At 32.2% G+C, this 19,531-nt stretch overlaps 1 protein-coding gene across 2 annotated transcripts in view; it reads right to left on the reverse strand.

The window, feature by feature from the left end:
• Nucleotides 1-19,531, reverse strand: part of LOC148620097 (uncharacterized) — a 62,974-nt gene that overhangs the window by 42,324 nt on the left and 1,119 nt on the right. For both annotated transcript variants that reach the window (XM_088580676.1, XM_088580674.1), the window contains exons 2-3: nt 4,991-5,128; nt 1,840-2,144 (exon numbers count right to left, since the gene is read on the reverse strand). In XM_088580676.1, the coding sequence (XP_088436802.1) occupies nt 1,840-2,144; nt 4,991-5,128 (443 nt within the window). The remainder of the gene's footprint in view (nt 1-1,839; nt 2,145-4,990; nt 5,129-19,531) is intronic.

A 19,531-nucleotide genomic window follows, 5' to 3' on the forward strand; every position in this document is an offset into this window, starting at 1 on the left:
TGACTTTTCATTCAGAATTGTCAACTTTCCTTTCATCTGTGGCAACATCCCTTCGGCTCCTGCGTATGGAGTGTTCATATCACAACTCATACGTTATGCCAGAGCTTGCCGAAACTACGCAGACTTTTTGTATCGCGCTAGAACTCTAACAAATAGGCTTCTGGAACAGGGTTATGTTGCTACAAGATTGAAATCATCACTACAGAAGTTTTATGGTCGTCACCATGAACTCGTGGATCATTATGGTGTATCCATCAGCATTATGAAAACTGATGTATTCAACGGGTCATAGTTTTCCTTTCCTTGTTTGTCTACCTCGGACTTGACTTTTTATGAGCAACTCGGTGGGTGTTTCTAGAAAAGCAGAGGACGCTTACCCTACCGGTGCACCTGGTCCATGCTCCCAGTTTTTTGTGGAGTCCGAGTTGCTCATTTACTTTTGTTACTTTGTATGTATTATTTTAGTTACTTTATGTTCTTTGTTGTTTATGTCTGTTTTCCATGTCTGGTCTTTGTCACTGGATTACATTCTTTTGATTACCGCTATAACCTTGGTTCCCTTGATTGCTCTTTTGCCACTTTCAATCATATTTACCCCTCCCTTTAAAAAAAACAAAAATTTGAAACCAGGATTCGCCACTGGTGAACCTAAATTTACTTTACTGTGCGTGTTTACAAGAAATATGTCATGCCTCTTTAACTACAAAAAGTTATGTAGTCATAGTAAGAAGCATACAAATGCTGTAAAAGGTGATACACTTCAAAAAAGGTTACTTATTTTTATTTTTGGTATTAGGTTGCGTTATAGATCTATATGATGAAATACATAATTATTCTTTCCCATCTGAGTAGATAATCCACACCAAAAGTCCAATAGTTTCTATTGTAATTTAATGTTATTTACAGAGTTATCTCTCTTAATTTTGAATTCTATAGTACATCCTATATAATGTTTATTTCCTAAGAGCACGGATCATATGAAAAGCCACATATTCATTTCCGTTAGTTATTTTAAACAATATCAAGAATAAAAATACGTAGGCTTTCCAACCAAGAATGACATTTTGCATGATTATTAAATCTTGCCGAAATGTGTTAACCATCTCCACTCATTCACTTAAGGATAAACAGAATTACACTTTGTTACATCACACCAGATATAAATCTTTTCTGACATCATTCAGTTTCGAGACTCAAGTCAATTGTTCGACTTAAAGATCTAGTTACCATTTTTTTTTCTTTGGGAAATTTGCTGTATTACTAATTTAAGAATGAAAACGCCCCATTTTCGTTATCATTATGTGAATGCAATATGAAAAGTCCAAGTACAATTAACGATAATCAAAATGTTTCCCCAATATTAAATCATCGCATTGTACAAAGACGTGCATGAAATATTACTTATCCGTTGTGAGATTACAGTGCAAAATGCGCTTTGTAGTGTTTCATATTTGATTTGTATCTCCCAGACAGTAAAGAGAATGGTCACCTCCGTACCCGAACTCATACGGTCATTTTCCGCACATGTACATCAGCATCCTTCTTAAAGAAAGCGTAAATTAGATGTATTGGTGGAATCCGCATATATATTATCGAAGTAACATTTAACCAAAAATTAATAAATCACACTTATTTACGTATAAGACGAGATCAAGTGTATATTTGGAAAATCGAATATTTTTTTTATTTTTTTATTTATTGTTCTTTTTTTTTTGTTTTTTTTTTTGTTTTTGTTTTTTTTTGTTTTTTGTTTTTTTTTTTTTTTTTTTTTTGTTTTTGTTTTTTTTTTGTTTGTTTATGTTTTTTTAATTTATTTGTGAGATTTTAATACAAACGTACGCTTGAAATTGTGATTGGAGCCTGAAAGTATAAAGCCATGTCCTCATAATGGGTTCCTTTACGATTAGATATCATCAATTGGACATGATAAATGCCATAATGTTCCGCTGTCATGTAACTACTGGTGATGTCAAAGTACCCTTTCTTATTTGTTGAATCAAGTGATGTATTTAATGTTGTATTGACATCACCAAGTAGAAGTACAGACGCTGAAATGCTCTCTCTGTCAGTCCATTGAAATGATGAACGTACATTATCACTATTGCTTGGAAACATAACTTCCGTAGAGCTGAGAAGCGAAAATCCTAAAACAACAAAAGAGTAACATTTCAATAGCAAATTCTGTTCGTCCAAATGAAAAGTTTTTCACAAGTCATTTTTTAACTTTTTTTGGTTTGACCTATTGGAACTGCATAGAACTAATGTGGAGAGTTTTGATCCGACGAAAAACCTGGCGGCTGTTACTAAAAATAGAATATAGGGGTCACACAGTAGTTTTCGAATATATGTTCACAACCCTTAGGTTAAGTCAAATTCCGACAAGGGTAAAAGCGTTCAGCATGATGAGATCTATCGGTGGTCAAATTTTCGTTTAAATCCATTGTTGGAGCTATTGGGCTTTTTGAAGTTTTTCGAATATCTCTCCTAAAACGTTAGGTGTAGCCAAATACTTTCAATGTGAAAATATCCTTATCATTAGGACAGAATTATTACAAAAGTTGTCAGATAACTCCTTGTAAGAGTTATTGCCTTTGAAAGGGGGGAAATGACCGTTTATTTTACAGTTTTCAGCCAATATCTGGAAAACTATGATAGATAGAAACAAACATTCAGTTGCTAAAATGATCCTTATGATAAGTCCTACCAAAGTCCTCTAGAGTCAAAAGAGTTGGACAACTTGTTACATTTATCGCCTTTGAAAGGCAAATTTCAATCAGGTGAGCGATTTAGGTTCCTGGGAGCCTCTTGTTAGGTAGCATTCCAGCGAAGAATCATGCAAAATGTGATACATGGTTGGAAAGCCTACATATTTTTATTTTTGATATCTTGTTCAAATTGCTTTAGTAAACAGAAATTAACATTTGGTTTTTCATATAAGCCATGCTCATAGGAGATAATTGTATAGAATGCACTGTTGAATTCAAAAGTAAAGGAGATAACTCAGTAAATGACACTCAATTACAATAGAATCGATTGGATTTTTAATGTTGATTATCTCCTAAGAGCAGGCAGATTTGAATGAAAATTGCACATTTCGTAATATAGACCCACAAACCAACTTCATTACTAAAATAAAAATATGTAGCCTTTTTTGGGGTGTATCACATTTTTTTCAGATTTTGCACGAATCTTACAAAGACAGCTACTTAAAAGATTGCAGTCTTGAATCTTAAAGAGAATTTTATTTCAACCTGAGATGACATAAAAACAAAATATCCTAAGAATTTCTGAAGAAAAAAAAACTAAATTGGTAATATTTAAATTTTTAAAAAAAATCACACGATGACTTGCCAATCTGAACAACTGCCCATTAGCTGGCAATGAGTATCTATAAGTGGGACAACCCGTCATACAATCACTGTGCAAGTCAGATATTACTTTCATGAGACAAACTAAACGATTTAAAACATTTTGAAAAGTAAGCAATTTTTTTCCATATCAAAATCAAACTGTCGAATCCTTACTTCGGGTTTCTCTGGCGTTAAACTTCAACATTTTTATTTCAAACTGCTTATATTATCTTCCTACGTGTATTATCATATTCATTAAACACCTTGCAAAATTGATCATGCAGTTTATCATCCTAACCTCGCCTGAAAGAGTAACAAAATGCATGTGGCCTGGTCTTCTCTTAAGCTATGCCAAGGACTTCCCATTTTTACACCGTTGATATGACGGTTTACTTTATTTAAAAAAAAAAGTAAATATCCCTCTTTCATTGGCTTACCTATTCCTTCACTAATACGAGGCTGACTTCATACTTACATGTATCTGAACCAAAAGACAAAACATCGTTTAGCTAGATCCTTTTATCTCAGTTTCCGCTATAAAGATGACGTAGTATCGTTAAACAATCCTAGTTTCGGGGATTTGATACATTGGTTCTACCCCAAAGAACTTGAGATAAAGGATACTACAGCCTCATATCTTGACCTACTCTTAGAAATCGATGGTGAAGGAAACCAATTGACCAAACTATATGACAAAAGCAATGACTTTGCATTCCATATTGTCAAATTTCCTTTCATCTATGGCAACATCCCTTCAGCACCTACGTATGGAGTGTTGATATCACAACTCGTACGTTATGCAAGAGCTTGCCGAAACTACGCAGACTTTTTGTATCGCGCTAGAACTCTAACAAATAGGCTTCTGGAACAGGGTTATCACTACAGAAGATTTATGGTCGTCACTCGTGGATCTTACGGTGTATCCATCTGCGATATGAAAACTGACTTACTTGTTGAATGTGTTATATGGAGTTTTAATATCATAACTCAAACGTTACGCCAGAGCTTGCAATAACTATAGCTACACAGACTTTTTGTACCGCACTAGATTTCGTACAACTAGGCTTCTGAAATAGGGTTATGTTGCTACAAGATTGAAGCCATCACTTCATAGACATCATCATGATCTCATAGATCGTTACGGTGTATCCATCTGTACCATGAAAACTTATTTCTTCAACGTGTCATGGTTTTTCTTTCCTCTTTCGTCAACCACAGGTTTAGCCTTTTATGAGCAACTCGGCGGGGGTTTCGGGAAAAACAGAGGACAGGACGCTTACCCTACCGGCGCACCTGTTCCAAGTTCCAAGTTTTTAGTGGAGTTTTAGTTGTTCGTTTACTTTTGTTGCTTTGTACGTGTTATGTTTATTATTTTATGTTTTTTGTTATGTATGTATGTTTTCCATGTTAAGTCTTTTCCTGGATTACATTCTTTTGATTTCCGCAAGAAACTAGGTTCCATTGATGACTCTTAGTGAAGAAGTCGGATTGGACGTAAAGTTTTCAGTTGTATTTTTTTACGGCCAAGTATACACCAGCTCTATTGAATCTTAGTCACCAAGTTTATATATTTCTTTGAACTTTAATGAACAACAATTATATTTCTTAACAGTGACAATGTTTATTGGATTAAAACGTACCTTGTACAACACATGCATCTGTGAAACATTCAACGGCTTCTGACGATACCCCAACGCAATCTGTTCCATCACAGATTCGAGTTCGAGTTTGTTGACATGCTGTTGAACACGTTCCATTAGTCCACTCTGTCCAACTCCCTTTACAAAAGAATATGAAATATATGAATTTCATACGAAATAAATCTGTTCGATTTAATAATTTTCAAATACTACAGTAGGCAAAGTCGCATAGTTCTTATATATATATTCATGTCTACAGTTTTATAGATTTAAAGTGTTCTTTTAAGTTTATTTACATAAATTGTGGATGTTTTTTCCATAAAGGTCAAGCGAACAAAGAGGACCTGAATTCGAGCCCAAAGTAACATAATATAATCTAGAAAGATCAGACATAAAAAGCAGACATACACAACACAGAACATGAAATAACATTCAAAAATACAAAAGAGCGTATGAGCAAATTGGACTCATAATAGGGAGCATGAGCCAGGTGCACCGGTAGGTTAAGCGTCCTCTGATTTTCTATAAACTGAGTTGTTTATAAAAATTCTAGTAGCCTAATAGTAATAAGTCGAGCATAGTACAACAATCAGCGTAGTTACTGCAAATTCCAGCATAGCATATGAGTTTTGATATGAAAATTCCATATCCAGGTGACGAAGGGATTTGGTCACAGTGGATAGGAAAGATGACAAAACGAAATGAAGTCATCGCATTTGTTGTGCAGTTTAATTGTCCTTTTCAATCGATCTCTAAGCATGCTAAGTGTAGGCCAAGTTATGAGGCCAACGTCATGTCTGTAGTTTCCTTTATCACATTATTTTTGTGGGTTAATGTAATGCATAATATCCTCGAAATTAGTGTTTTTCAAAGATAATACATCATCTTTATAATGAAAACTAAGATGGAAGGATATGGCTAAACGATGCTTCGTCGTTTGGGTCAGTTCACTTCACTATATGGTCAATCTGATAGGAATGAAGTAATAGGTCGGTGAATATTAAAGCATAGTTTGTTTCCATTGGAATGCCAACGGTGCACTGGACAATAAAAGGAAAAACAATAGAATATCTCCGGTATATTCGGAAGGGGATATGGAATCGTTTTTTTACAAACTATTAGAAATTCTCTACCAAGTAAAGTACTACATATTTGTATTTATGTGTTCCGCTTTTTCCTGGAGTAAAACATTTAGTATTTTGTTTAGTCGGGACTTTAACTGAGTATGAAAAAAGGAAATAAAAAGGGTTGAAAAGGCAAAGTTCTTATATGATAAGATGTTATTATACTTGATAGTAATCTTACATTGAGGGTTTTCAGAATATCTTGAATGTTTTCACGATTCACATTGAACTGATACCATTACTGGGTAACAAATGCCGCAATAAAATAAAGTTAGTAGTTGAGGAATGATCGACAAGTTGTTTTGAGATTTGATAATTTAGTGACTTTGGTGTAAATAAATCCTTGCTCGTTTTTATGATCATATATATATAAAAAAACAAAACAACGAACATGCATTTGTTATTGACAAAATCGATTAACGGCCTAGTCTGATATCACAATGAAAATGCACAGCTACTCTTTGCATTACCATCAGTGTGTGCTGAGTTTAGATTTTAGATTCTTAGATTTTTCTAAGTATTTGCTTTTCTATTTTGTTTTATTTTTGCTTTTACTGCAACAAAAAAAAAAACAACAACAAAAAAACCAAACATTTAAAGCAATGAAAAACGTTTCTGGCTCGACACTGGCAATATCCTGGTAAATTACAATAAAGCAATAATTCTTCCTGTTTGTTGGATGGTGTATCTGATTTTTCCATTTGACTGTGATTTTTGTCCCTTTTCTTCTTAGTTTTAGTTTGTTAGACAACCTATTCATTTGAAGGATGTTTAGAATTTTAGTGAGAAACGTATTGTCTCTCTGTAGAATTATTTAAATTACAATTTACAATCGTGACATTGAGGTTAAGCTGCCGAAACCCAAACAATGGGAGATCCACAGGGCAGGAAGTACGGATTAACTTCAATTAAAACTGATTGATTCAACGAGAAGGCACTAAGTGGGACTCTGTCCCGAACTAAAATTTTGTATTGAAACTGATGCCCGTCAGCTACGTACGCCCACTTCTCGGACGCTACGCCATTGTTTTTTTCTAGATTTTATCAAATCGGCAACTTCATCTTTACCCCTAATGGAAATTTTTATCGTTTATAAGGTATGTCTTGACGTAACGCATTTTCTGACGTTTCTAAATCATAACAAGTTATTTCATTTCTATTTAGACGATGCTGTGTCAGAGTAATTAGCGACTCAAGCAATTGGTACCCTTTCAAATTCTACGCACAACAGAAGAAGCCAGTGTAGATATATGTGTAGTCAAAACATTACATTTTTAATTTATTTTGACTCTAAAGATTTGTTGAATATAACGATGATAGATATGGTGTATATGCAAAAGAAGAGAGACAACAGCTTCTATAACATGCCTTTTTTGTTGTTGTCAAATTTTAAAAAAATGAGGAAATGGACATGCAAGTTCTGAACAAATCATATAAAGCATGTTTTGTCAAAACAGTCTTGTTCATTAAATATGCATAATCTACTCAAGAAATGAATTGGAAATGCATTGAAGCGAATATGTGTCTTTTTAACAACTTCAATTCAAAGTTACCAGTATTTGTTGTAAATAATATTCAATCATGTAGACTACGGTACTTACTAAGCCGTAGGAACATCGATAAACATTAATACATCGTTGTGAAAAAAAGGTTGCATTTAAAACATCGCATCGGAACAAAAATATGAAAGCAATTTATTTTGTATTATTCTACTAGTTTTAAAAAGAAAAAGATATTTAGTTCTATCTTTGACATTCTCATCCTAAAAAGTAAGATATACTTAAATTATTTGCAAATGTCAGGTATGCAAATTAGCTTCTTAAGAAAGCCAAACTGTACAAACAGTTATTTGGGGTTTCTTTTGATGACGCATCGTTTTACTTACTGTAAAATCAGCACAATTTAATAAAATCATGGCGCCATGGTGTTACGCTTATGAGAGCAACATAAAAAAACAGAACAAAGAACTGTTTAGCAAATGTCTCTATACAATAAATACAGTGGTCAAAATATCTAATAACAGGAAAAAAATCACAAGATGTTGATGCTCTTTGAGTCTGAAATGGGTCCCAATGATATTGAATACCTATACAAAATATTATGTAAAAGTTCCATGTAGCATCGATAAGAAGTTATGACGAAAAGAACAGACGGACGAACACCATGATCACTTTATACATGAACTTTCTGTTTTTAAAGCGCGTATAACAATTAGCAGTATATTTTATGGGCGTAAGAACCGGTACGCTTTGTACTGCTCCGACCGTACAAATAATTTTGACAAGTACGGTATGGCGTACCAATAATTGTCACATTTTTTTTCTGTAAGGCCTCGTGTCTCTATATCAAAAACAAACCCAATAAGCGTTTGCTTCCTACGCCCATATACTTCTATATCAAGTCATAAAATCAAAGTAAATGATAAACACTTAACAGGAATAGCATTTTTTTTTCGATTTTGATAATAGTGTTAATTTATCCAGTACTTTCAATTAATGCTTAAGTAAACTCTGCCTACAAATCCACCGAAACAGTGTGGCACATGATGAAAGAAAAACATGGATTTAATAACAGTACTTAAATTAAAAAAGAAGAGGCAATTGAAGGAAAATGTTGATTATTGTGATCACACTGGTGATCTTCTCAAAGATTTCTGTAGTTCCATATGAAAAATCCTGAAAGCCACCAAGTTGAATCTGATTATGTATTCGACGTCTTAATACCGTATTGGCTCACTTATGTATCTTTTATTGTTTTGACAGTTGTGATAATATTCAGGTAAACATCCGAACGTTAGTCAATAAAAGCTGATATCAGTTGCATTGTAGTTGAGCATGCTTTTCAGAACCATGCATTGCGAACGAATTTACATATAAACAAATCCCTGAATTATACATGTATACAAAGTAATGCAAAAGGAAAACCCCATAGGGCGCTGCAAAATGCTTAAGTAAGATTCGCTGAACATCCTTTAAGTGAACATTAATATTGCAATATTGTTATTGTGAAAACGGTAATAGTACAACGTCATCTTATATACTTAAAATGAAAATAAAATTTATATAGCAATTAATATGTTATTGATATTGTGCCATATATTGTACAATGCACCCACTGAACGCATATTGCGAACGAAACATTGAAACATTGTAAACATTGTTACCATTGTGCTTTGAATTCATTATTTTATGAATTAGTAAACACCTTCATAGTAGAATGTAGGTTGTACAAACTAATGTGCATAATCGGATTATAACTTAGATAATTTTATATGAACTAATAAAAGCATCATCGACGTTCTAAACTGTCTAGAATACAGTCGCATTAATCGAAACAGAAGTGAAAAAAGAAATTGGCTATGGTCACTTAAAACATAATTGAATTACATTATAATATGTATATTTATGTTTTGCGAAACGTTTAATTTAGAAAACGAACAAAATTATAGTTGCACAAATGTAAGTGTGAACATGATAATACAATTTCAAATCAAATTCAAGTTTTAAATAATATGTCTACTCAAATGAGTTTTTGAGTTTTGCCTCTAAAATGAGGCATATAAATAAAGGTAGTAACAATATTACCGAACTCATAAATATAAACCGAAATTGGAAATTGATGAACTGATAAGAAGTATAGGGGTATTAGGCTACGAATATTGCCTAAAATTATCAACTTTAAAGAAATAGCATATATTTTTTTCATAACATGATTAATATATGGATTTGGAGAAAAATAATGTTTTGTGCTATCACTTCAATGTAATTACGTAATAATGGTGTCACAATTTTACGCCATTTAACCAAAACTGCTGACAATTGTAAATTGTGGCGTTCCTTAAACTTAAACTTTTTAAGTTTTAAGTTTCTCATATGCTTTTGTTACTTTGTTCTTTGTCCCTGGATTACATTATTTTGATTACCGCTATAACCTTTGTTCCCTTGATTATTCTTTTAAACGTACCAAACTTTGTAATAATGCATGTCATCACTTGATATTTTAAAAATAATAAATAACTACATATTTTTTTCTTGGGTCTGGACACATTTTCCATGCTGAAAATGGCTATTAAAAGTGACAAAAAAGTACGAAATAGACAGAATATCTTAATTTTGGAAAACTACAAGCAATTCCATTGTCCTTTAAATGCAAGAATTATCAGAAGTTATTGTATTTTTCTATTTGCGATGGATTCAAATCTTCAAATTACATTTAAGTCTTTTAACACTTTATGATTAATTTTCAGTTGTATTCTGGGCCAATGAGATCCTTTATCACCTTTTTTGTTAAAAATGTAGCAGATAAATTCTCAATGACCACAATATATTTTAGGCAAATCAAAAACAATTATCCCCATTCGTTTTGTAATCCGAAACTTTGTTTACAGACAATCTAAACGGTTTGCGAAAGCGGTTTAAAATTCATGCATATCGCATGATATGATCGGCAAAGAGCAGAGAAAACTCAATCCATCATTTTTTACTATCAGTTTTTAATGTTTTTTTATCTTAATCACATTGTTTCTGTTTTTGATTTTGTTTTCAATTTGACTTATTATTAGTTACTTGACAAATTTTGAAATTTTACGATTAAACATACACCGTTCACCTAATACTAAAATAGACAGCGTTGATTTATCGAATATTACATATGCAATACATTTCTATAAACATGTGTGAAATAAATTCAATTATTACACCCCAGACTTCAACCCACCAAAACGTCACACCATGAATATCAATGCACCGATCACAAATGTATACTTATCTTAAAAATAGCCAATAAATCTATAGAACTAATTGGATAATAAGTTGGCTGTATAAATTGTCTAACACGAATAATAAATATATCTATATATATTGTCTATATTTTTTTTTTTTTTTGTATTTTTTTTTTTTTTTGTATTTATTTATTTTTTATTTTTTTTTTTTTTGGATACTCGTGGTAATAATTTAGTTATTCACGCTCACTCTCCAATTAATAATATCAGACACTCAAGATAATAATGACAGAGATAGTCCCTATGATCTAATCTTCCTTTTTTTCTTCGTGTGGGTTTAAAAAAATGAGTTCGGTTTCCCCGTCAACAAAAAAACCCTTTCTTTCCCGTAATCGATGGTATGTTATCAGAGACGACAAATCGAATGTCATAATTTTCGTTTGATTAAACAACATCATCAAAAAACTTCAAATTAACAAATTCTCGGATGTCGTCAAAGTATTTCACTATAATATTGAATATGTTTAACAAACAAAAGCGTAGTATAAAGTTTCAAGTAATAAAATGTTGGTTATTGGTTTACATTGATTAAATTACTTGCTTTTCCAAAGATTGTGCTATTAGTTGATCAGCCAACTGCATGTTTTTATTCCAGAAATCTCAAGTAGGTCAAATATGTAACTAAGTAGCTGCATTTGGAAGAATCATGCAAAATCTTAAAAAATGTGATACAGCCAAAGAAAGCCGGCATATTTCTATTTTTATAGATTAAGTAGTTTTTTGGTGTATACTATGAAATAGGTAATAATTCATTCAAATCTGCCTGCTTTTGGGGATAAACAACATTGAAAATCCAATAGATTCTATTGCATTTGAGTGTCATTCCCAGAGTTATCTCCCTTAATTTTTGTTTAATCTCAAGTGCATTCTATATAATTTTATCTTCTTAAAGCACGGTTTATATGTACAACTGAATGTTAATATCTCTTTATTATGGCATTTCAAACAAAATATCAAAAATAAAAATATGTAAGGTTTCCATTCTTGAATCACATTTTGCATGATTCTTAGTTTGGGTGCCACTTAAAAATAAAACTAACTTTAATTTTGTGATATCATCGAATGTTTCTGCATTGTTTGCTTCATTGATGTGGTTAACACATTATGTATTATTGATATGTGGTTTTAACTATGATGCAAATGTAAAAACATTACCATTAATTAAATCCCGAAACATGCATGAGCTTATTGGGGATACAGTCCTTAGTTGATAAGAAAGTTGTATAAAGAGTAGATGAATTTATGTGATTGCAGTAATTGTAAAAGAAAGTATGACAAAGTGTAATATAAAATTAAAAAAAAGTTATAATAAAATGTTTACAATTAAAATATAATTTGTATGAAAAACAAATATTGTGTGTTATTGTATTTATTTCCTTTTATGGTTAGAAGCATGGAAACGCATTTTTCTTCAAAAGGTCAAACTTAAAATAATCTCGAGCAGGAAACGACCTCATTGACTAAAAGTCATGAAGCTAAGTCATGAATTCGTCCATGAAGTGTGTTTGAAACGGAGGTGATTGATCCAGTCATGAGAATAATATAACAAAAATAGTGGTAAAATCAATTCATTTCAGAACAGCGGACTTCTAGTTATTCTTCGTGACATCACTTCAGGTAAATCATGACTATTGCATATATGATTTTTCTTTCAGTCTTTTTCAATCATTTTTTAACTTCATATAGAATCATTTTCAATTATCCGATTATGTTTGGAATATTCAAATGACGATTATTGGGGGTATAAATGGTAATAATAATAAGTAATAACAAGATGTTTAGTGAACTCCTATTTTGTTTTGAAAAAAAGACAAATTATCAAAGAGTAATCAAGGGACCAAGGTTATAGCGGTAATCAAAAGAATGTAATCCAGGGACAAAGGCCAGACATGGAAAACAGACATACACAACAAAGAACATAAAGTAACTAAAATCATACATACAAAATAACAAAAGTAAATGAGCAACTCGGACTCCACTAAAAACTGGGAGCATGGACCAGGTGCACCGGTAGGGTAAGCGTCCTCTGCTTTTCTAGAAACACCCGCCGAGTTGCTCATAAAAAGTCAAGTCGAATATATGTTCATCTTAATTTAATCAATCTAATTTTTGTGGTACTTTTTGAAGTGGGACATTTCTTGATATAATCTTTACGAAATTGTATACATTAAAACACAATTATCACAAAATCATGTTTGAAAACATAATCATTTCAAATTCAAATTCCAGAAATGTATTAAACATTCTCTTTGATAAATATTAAGAAAATATATTGCAACAACAGCAGATATGATCTACCTTTTAACGAATCATGCTTATGTCATGCATCAATGACACATCATTGGACTATAGTCATTTCACTTATTCCGTCCGTTCGTTTCAAATCGTGTCCGGGCTTAAATGTTTTTTTTTTTTTTTTTTTTTTTTGTTTTTTTTTTTTTTTTTGTCCTTCGACGTAGGCTTTCGATTTTTGGTATGTGGGATGTGGGTAGATCACATGTGATGTGTTGTGTATCATGGACATTGGCCTATGACCTTTAACTTTGACCTCAAGGTAAAATTCCTTTTTTTCAATGACATACTTGTGTCCAGCTTGTAACAACTTTGTTGAGGGCTATTGATACTCGGCCTGAGGGTAGATCATGTAAAAATGATGTGTCGCATACTATTGATTTGGACTTATAACATTGTTATAACCTTTGTTTGATATCTAGCATGTCGGTAGATCACCTAAAGACAATATGTTGCGTACCATTGATAGTGGCCTGTGACCTTGAACTTACACTTCAAGGTCCAATTCCTGTTCTTCACTGACATAATTGTGTCCGGGCTGTAAACTTTTTGTTATTTGATGTGGGCTTGTAATTTTCCTAAAGTGGGTAGATCATGTAAAATTGATGTGTTGCGTACCATGTGTTTGGGCATATGAATTTGAACTTTGACCGCAAGGTCAATTTCGGTTTTTTTAGTGACAAATTTGTGTCCGAGCTGTTACTTTTTTGTCTATCACTGTGGGATTTTGATATTTTGCGTGTAGGTAGATCATGTAAAGATAATGTGTTGTGCACCCTGGAAAATGACTTATTACCTTGAACTTTGGCTCAAAGGTCAAAGTCTTGTTTTTTCGTTGACTAACTCTTGTCCAGGCTGTACTGGTTTTTTTATATGGGCTTTTGTTATTTGGCATGTTAGTTGATCACCTAAATCAAATTCGTATATATAGCATAATTGTCATGACGGGGCCCAAATAGATGGACTCCAATGATTTCTACTATATTACGAAATTATGAAATAAAATAAAAACCAGGATGAAATCATATAAAATGACTTATTTAATGTGCATTTGTATAGAAAGGTAATCTAAGTAATTTGAAAGAAATATTTAAACGTTGCTTTTTCAGTCAGAAGACGTCACTGATGACCCGGGGTTATATTTGAGAGAAACTTGTGGAACGAAAATATTACCCGGGCTGCCAGGTTAGTGTTGTAGTCTGTCACTGTTTCTGAATTCCAAAACGAAGTAAAATTGGAAGATTTGTTTCCATGCATGAGTCAACGTCTGTCTTTTGTTTTTTTTTTTACATATACTACATTAAAACGATTTACTGACAGTATGTAATCCAGTTTACTAATCATCGCATTAGGTAGTTTAATTTTGAATTCCCTTAATTTTGGTTTGTGTGAAATACAACTCTTTGTTTTGTATGGGAAATTGTAAACAAAGTTAATTCAATTAAAGAAACAGTGATCAAGGGAACCAAAATTTTAGCGGAAATAAAAAAAATGTTTAACTTATCCAGGGACAAAGACCAGATATGGAAAAAGCAGACAAACACAACAAAGAACGCCTAAATATATAAAATAATACATACAAAGTAACAAAAGTAATATGTTTCATAAATGCGAAAAAATGAAGTAAAAACTTCCCGAAAGCTTTAATTATCAAATGATATACATGGTTGGTATGGTAAGAAACTCGATCCATAAAATTTCCTCTGCCTCATCCGAACGCTTTCGTTACTTTTGAAATTATTTGAATTGCCCTATTGATAACAAATGCTGCTGTTTTCCCATGTGGTTCATAGTTGGAAAGTTTGTTAGTTAAATGTATATCTCTATAGAAGGCCTTTGATTTTTTTAATGATATTACTATGCAGCCACACAATGACTGTGAATTGCAAACAAATAGATATGTTCGACATATATCGACTATATAATGAACTCACAGTGTGTCACGCTTGTAAAGTAAAAGTATGAAAACTGTATTATTCATTACATGTATTTAAGTTGCGTCAGATGATAATTATCATGTTCCTGGATCTTGTTTCAGCTCTTTGACAAAATACAAAAAAAGACAACCAAACACATTATATTTCAAACAATTAATGATTCGGAGCAACTGTAATTAGTCACATTTTGTACAAGGCTAATCAGGAGAACCAAGATTCCATTTGAAATCCAGGGACAAAGACCAGACATGGAAAGCAGATACATGTACACACAACAAAAAACATTAATTAACCAAAATAATATGTACAAAGTAACAAAAGTAAATGAGCAACTCTAGGGGCATGGAACAGGTGCAACAGTAGGCTAAGCGTCCTCTGCCTTTCTAGAAACACCCGCCGAAATAAATACTCATGAATAGTCAAGTCCAGGGTAGAGGAAATACGAGTTTTTCATATTTGTATTATACCCGTAACGTTCACACATATTTCACATGAGTGACATCATGAAATTTGTGTAGGTGTTTACAAACAGTTTGTGATGAGAATTAACTTCCGCTCGACCCATAAAAAACTATAAACGAAGCTTCCGAGTAAATAAGGTTGTCATACGAACTACGTTTATGTACAATGTAATAGAAATATGAATAAAGAGATAATAATACATGAACATTTGAAAAATTCATGATTATTGCTGCGGAGTATGACAAAAGCGTGACAGTTTTATTGACACATTTGAAATATATGTATATGTTAGTTTGAGGATGGATTCAACAACTTATCATCAGATATGCACTTAAATATGTTGACAGGATTTTATGTCGGGGTTTCCTTAACAAAACATATATACCGGCATGTAAAACGTTTTTATGATATCAAATTAGACTTGTCGTTGCAGGTTAACACCATAAAACCTGTCTAAACCGAACCACTTTTGGACGTAAAAAATATTTTTCAATTTAGGCAGGTGTTCGGATAGCAAAGTAAAAAATACATTTTAATTGTTGTAATGGGATATTAAAAAGTGTCTGGTTTAGACAGGCTTTCTGATTATTCAGAACGGTTAATGCAGGTTTCGCAGTATTTGAAAATCAATGCGTCTTGTAAATGACATTGATATTAAGAAGCGCCCCAGCTAAGAATAATGGAAAATGTGATTCATGGTTGGAAAGCCTACATAATTTTTTTTTTTTTTGATATTTTGCTTGACATATTATAGTAAACGGGAACTAAGTTGTAACTATTCATATAACCCTTGTTCATAGGAGATAAACATTATATAGAATGCACTATAGAATTCAAAATTAAGGGAGTAACTCCGAAAAATGACACTAAAATACAATAGAAACTTTTGAATTCTTTTATGTGGATTATCTACTAAGAGCAGACAGATTGGAATGAATAATTATACATTTCATTTTATAGACTTATAAAGCAAGTTTATACCAAAAATAAAAATATGCACACTTTTTAGGTGTATCACATTTAACAGAATTTACATGAGTCTTGTACTGCTACTTAACTTCGTGATAAAACCAGCGGATGTTAATTGTCATCAAAATCTGTTTTAAACGCCTATAAATATTCCATTATGTTATTGATACGAAATATATATGAAAGTAAAGGCTATAATACAAATGCAGAAAATTCGTACTTTACACATGTGCAAAACATATGGCAAAATTGCAGTTGTAGTGCACATCAATTGTTTGTACTATGTTATATAATGTGCTTGATTTGTACTTTTGAGAAACTACACTTTATCCTCCCACTTAAATCAACTAAATCGAACCAAATAAAGAACAACAACTCTTGCAAAGTGTTAATTTCGTTGACAATCAATATGATTTCTTTTCTCAAACGCACAACGCCGAAATGAGGAACTAAGACTGATAATGCTGTTGGTCACTAATTCTCAAAAAGAAAACTAAGTGAATGCGTGGGCTATTTAACATACCCGAATCACCTCCTGTCTTATTTTTTATAAAGAATGTTACTTAAAATCAGAGTACCTAAACTTAGCAACTAAGCAGATTGAATTAAAAATTAGTCTTAAGAATTTTTATTTCCCTCAAAGATTTTTAAACAATGATAATTACATGTATATGCACAAAATAAACATGGCCATTAAAAGACATTCATTTAACAGAGGTGTTCCACCAATCTTCATGGGGACTTTATATGTAATATTATAACTTTCTGAATATCGAAAGTCAACTAGTTTGAATTTGTTTCAAAATAGTAAACCGCGCATTTTTAATGAATCATTTTGTCAGTCTGTGTTCAATATTTTATTCAAATGTTGTACGCCAGTGCTGTTTCTGAAATGATCAAATTACTTTAAGCTTTCGCTACCGGATTTATTCTATTTGATTCTCGTAAATTTAAATTGTGTATTAAAACTTGATCAAAAAGTAATCGGGGATGCTGAAATATAATTACATGATTCTTACAAAGACAGCTACTTAAATTGTTTTATATATTTGTACCTAGTATCCGCAAAATGTAATAAACAGTCAGTAATGGGACAATGCATACATATCAAAATACACGTAGCAATTAACAAGTACATGGCTCGAACGTGAAAACAGGAAACTAAAATGGTATACATACACAATGCAGCGAATTCAAAGAAAAGATAACATATAGAAACTTAAGAAAAACAAACGTAACAAAAGGAGAGGCAACACGTGAACTTCTGCACCAAACAAAAAGAAGAAGAAACGGGAGTGACATCAGAAGCTCCGGAAGGGTGTGCAAAGCGTTTTATTTCAACAATCATTTAACTCCCCAGAAATATTCTATTGGAATGAATGTTTGGCAAACCCATGCAAGAAGCACATAATAGTGTAGGTGTAGGGTGGCCCTATATTACTACATGAAGTTCATTCTCGCTACATGTTTTGTGCCTTTTTTCAGGTCAGGAACCTCGGTCTTTCTTAATACTTGTGTTATCTTTAAACTTGGTTCTTATAAAACTCTGTTATGCTGTAATGTACTACCTATTTCGCAATACCGATGCTTGCCTTTTTCGGGGAGAAAATGTCGAAGCTGCAATCAAAATAACACATTGAGTGTAAGAAATTTTTCGCTGGTCATTGATTTATGGTTGTTCGTTTTTACAGTATTGTACATGTATGGTTGTTGTCACCCTTTTAAATCCTATCTTTTATAACCACGAACTACATGTATGTCTTCCCTAGTTTATTAATTAAGAAGCATGATAAAAATACTTTTAATTAAAATGTACTTTAAAAACATTGGTATTTTTAGCTTTATCATTTGATGACCTAAATTACATGTATTTTGTAGGTTTTTATATTTAATTTACAGTTGTACTAAAATAACTATTCATTTTCTCAACTCGGCGTTTGTTTCTAGAAAAACAGAGGACGCTTACGCTATCGGTGCACATGATCCATGCTCCAAGTTTTCAGTGGAGTCCGAGTTGCTCATTTGCTTTTGTTACTTACTTTGTATGATTTTAGTTATTTTATGTTCTTTGTTGTGTATGTCTGTTTTCCATGTCTGGTCTTCGTCCCTGGATTACATTCTTTTGATTACCGCTTTAACCTTGGTTCCCTTGAATACTCTTGAAAGTAAATGAGTTGAATTCGAACAATGCTGCATTTTCAACATCGTTTTTGAATTTTTATGATCACTCCTTTTCATATTTCTAATGCTATGTCAACGCGTAGTATCGTTACTACGCGTTAAAACATATTTCTTTTCAGATTATTTACTTCAATTGGAAGTATAACGAAATTCAACAGCCCTAAACATCGACGATTCAGTCCTTTAATTTCACTTCAGAACGTTTCGGTGCTAGATTTGGCCATAATTTCGACGTTTTTTTAGGATTCTGTCTGTTTGTGTACGGTACATATTTTGTATTAATATAATGTATGCGGCTCTAATGCTGCTTCATGATGAGAGGTTAATCCTTGAAACACGTGTATAGTACTCCATAATCTGAACATTGATATGAATGGTACATGCATTTATGTTTCTGACAAAAAGATTTATAATAAATTTCGCGTTTTGGATTTTTTCTATACTTGAACTTGATAATTTTATTGTCAGGGTTTTGGGAAATGAAATTCACTAGTAAATTTCGATGGGATTCGTATAAAACATTAAGATAATAGCTAATTCTTTTTTTTTAATGTACAAAACTTCGGATGCTTGAAATTTGAGGTAAACGTTTCCCTTTGCTGGAAATGCCACATTTTTTTTCTTCATTTTATTATTATTATTTTATTATTATTATTATTCTCAAACTTCAAGAGATATCAGAGGTTATATAGATAGGAATGTGAAATTAATCATATAATTTCTATAATTTCACTCCGGGTTTTTCTCCCGCCAAAATGTCAAATCGCGAGTATCAATACGCCGATCTCAAAAGTTT

Source organism: Perna viridis, chromosome 4 (assembly GCF_037379345.1).
Source record: "Perna viridis isolate PV_CMFRI_1.1 ecotype Kerala chromosome 4, ASM3737934v1, whole genome shotgun sequence".
In the NCBI taxonomy this organism is placed as follows: Eukaryota; Metazoa; Mollusca; class Bivalvia; order Mytilida; family Mytilidae; genus Perna; species Perna viridis.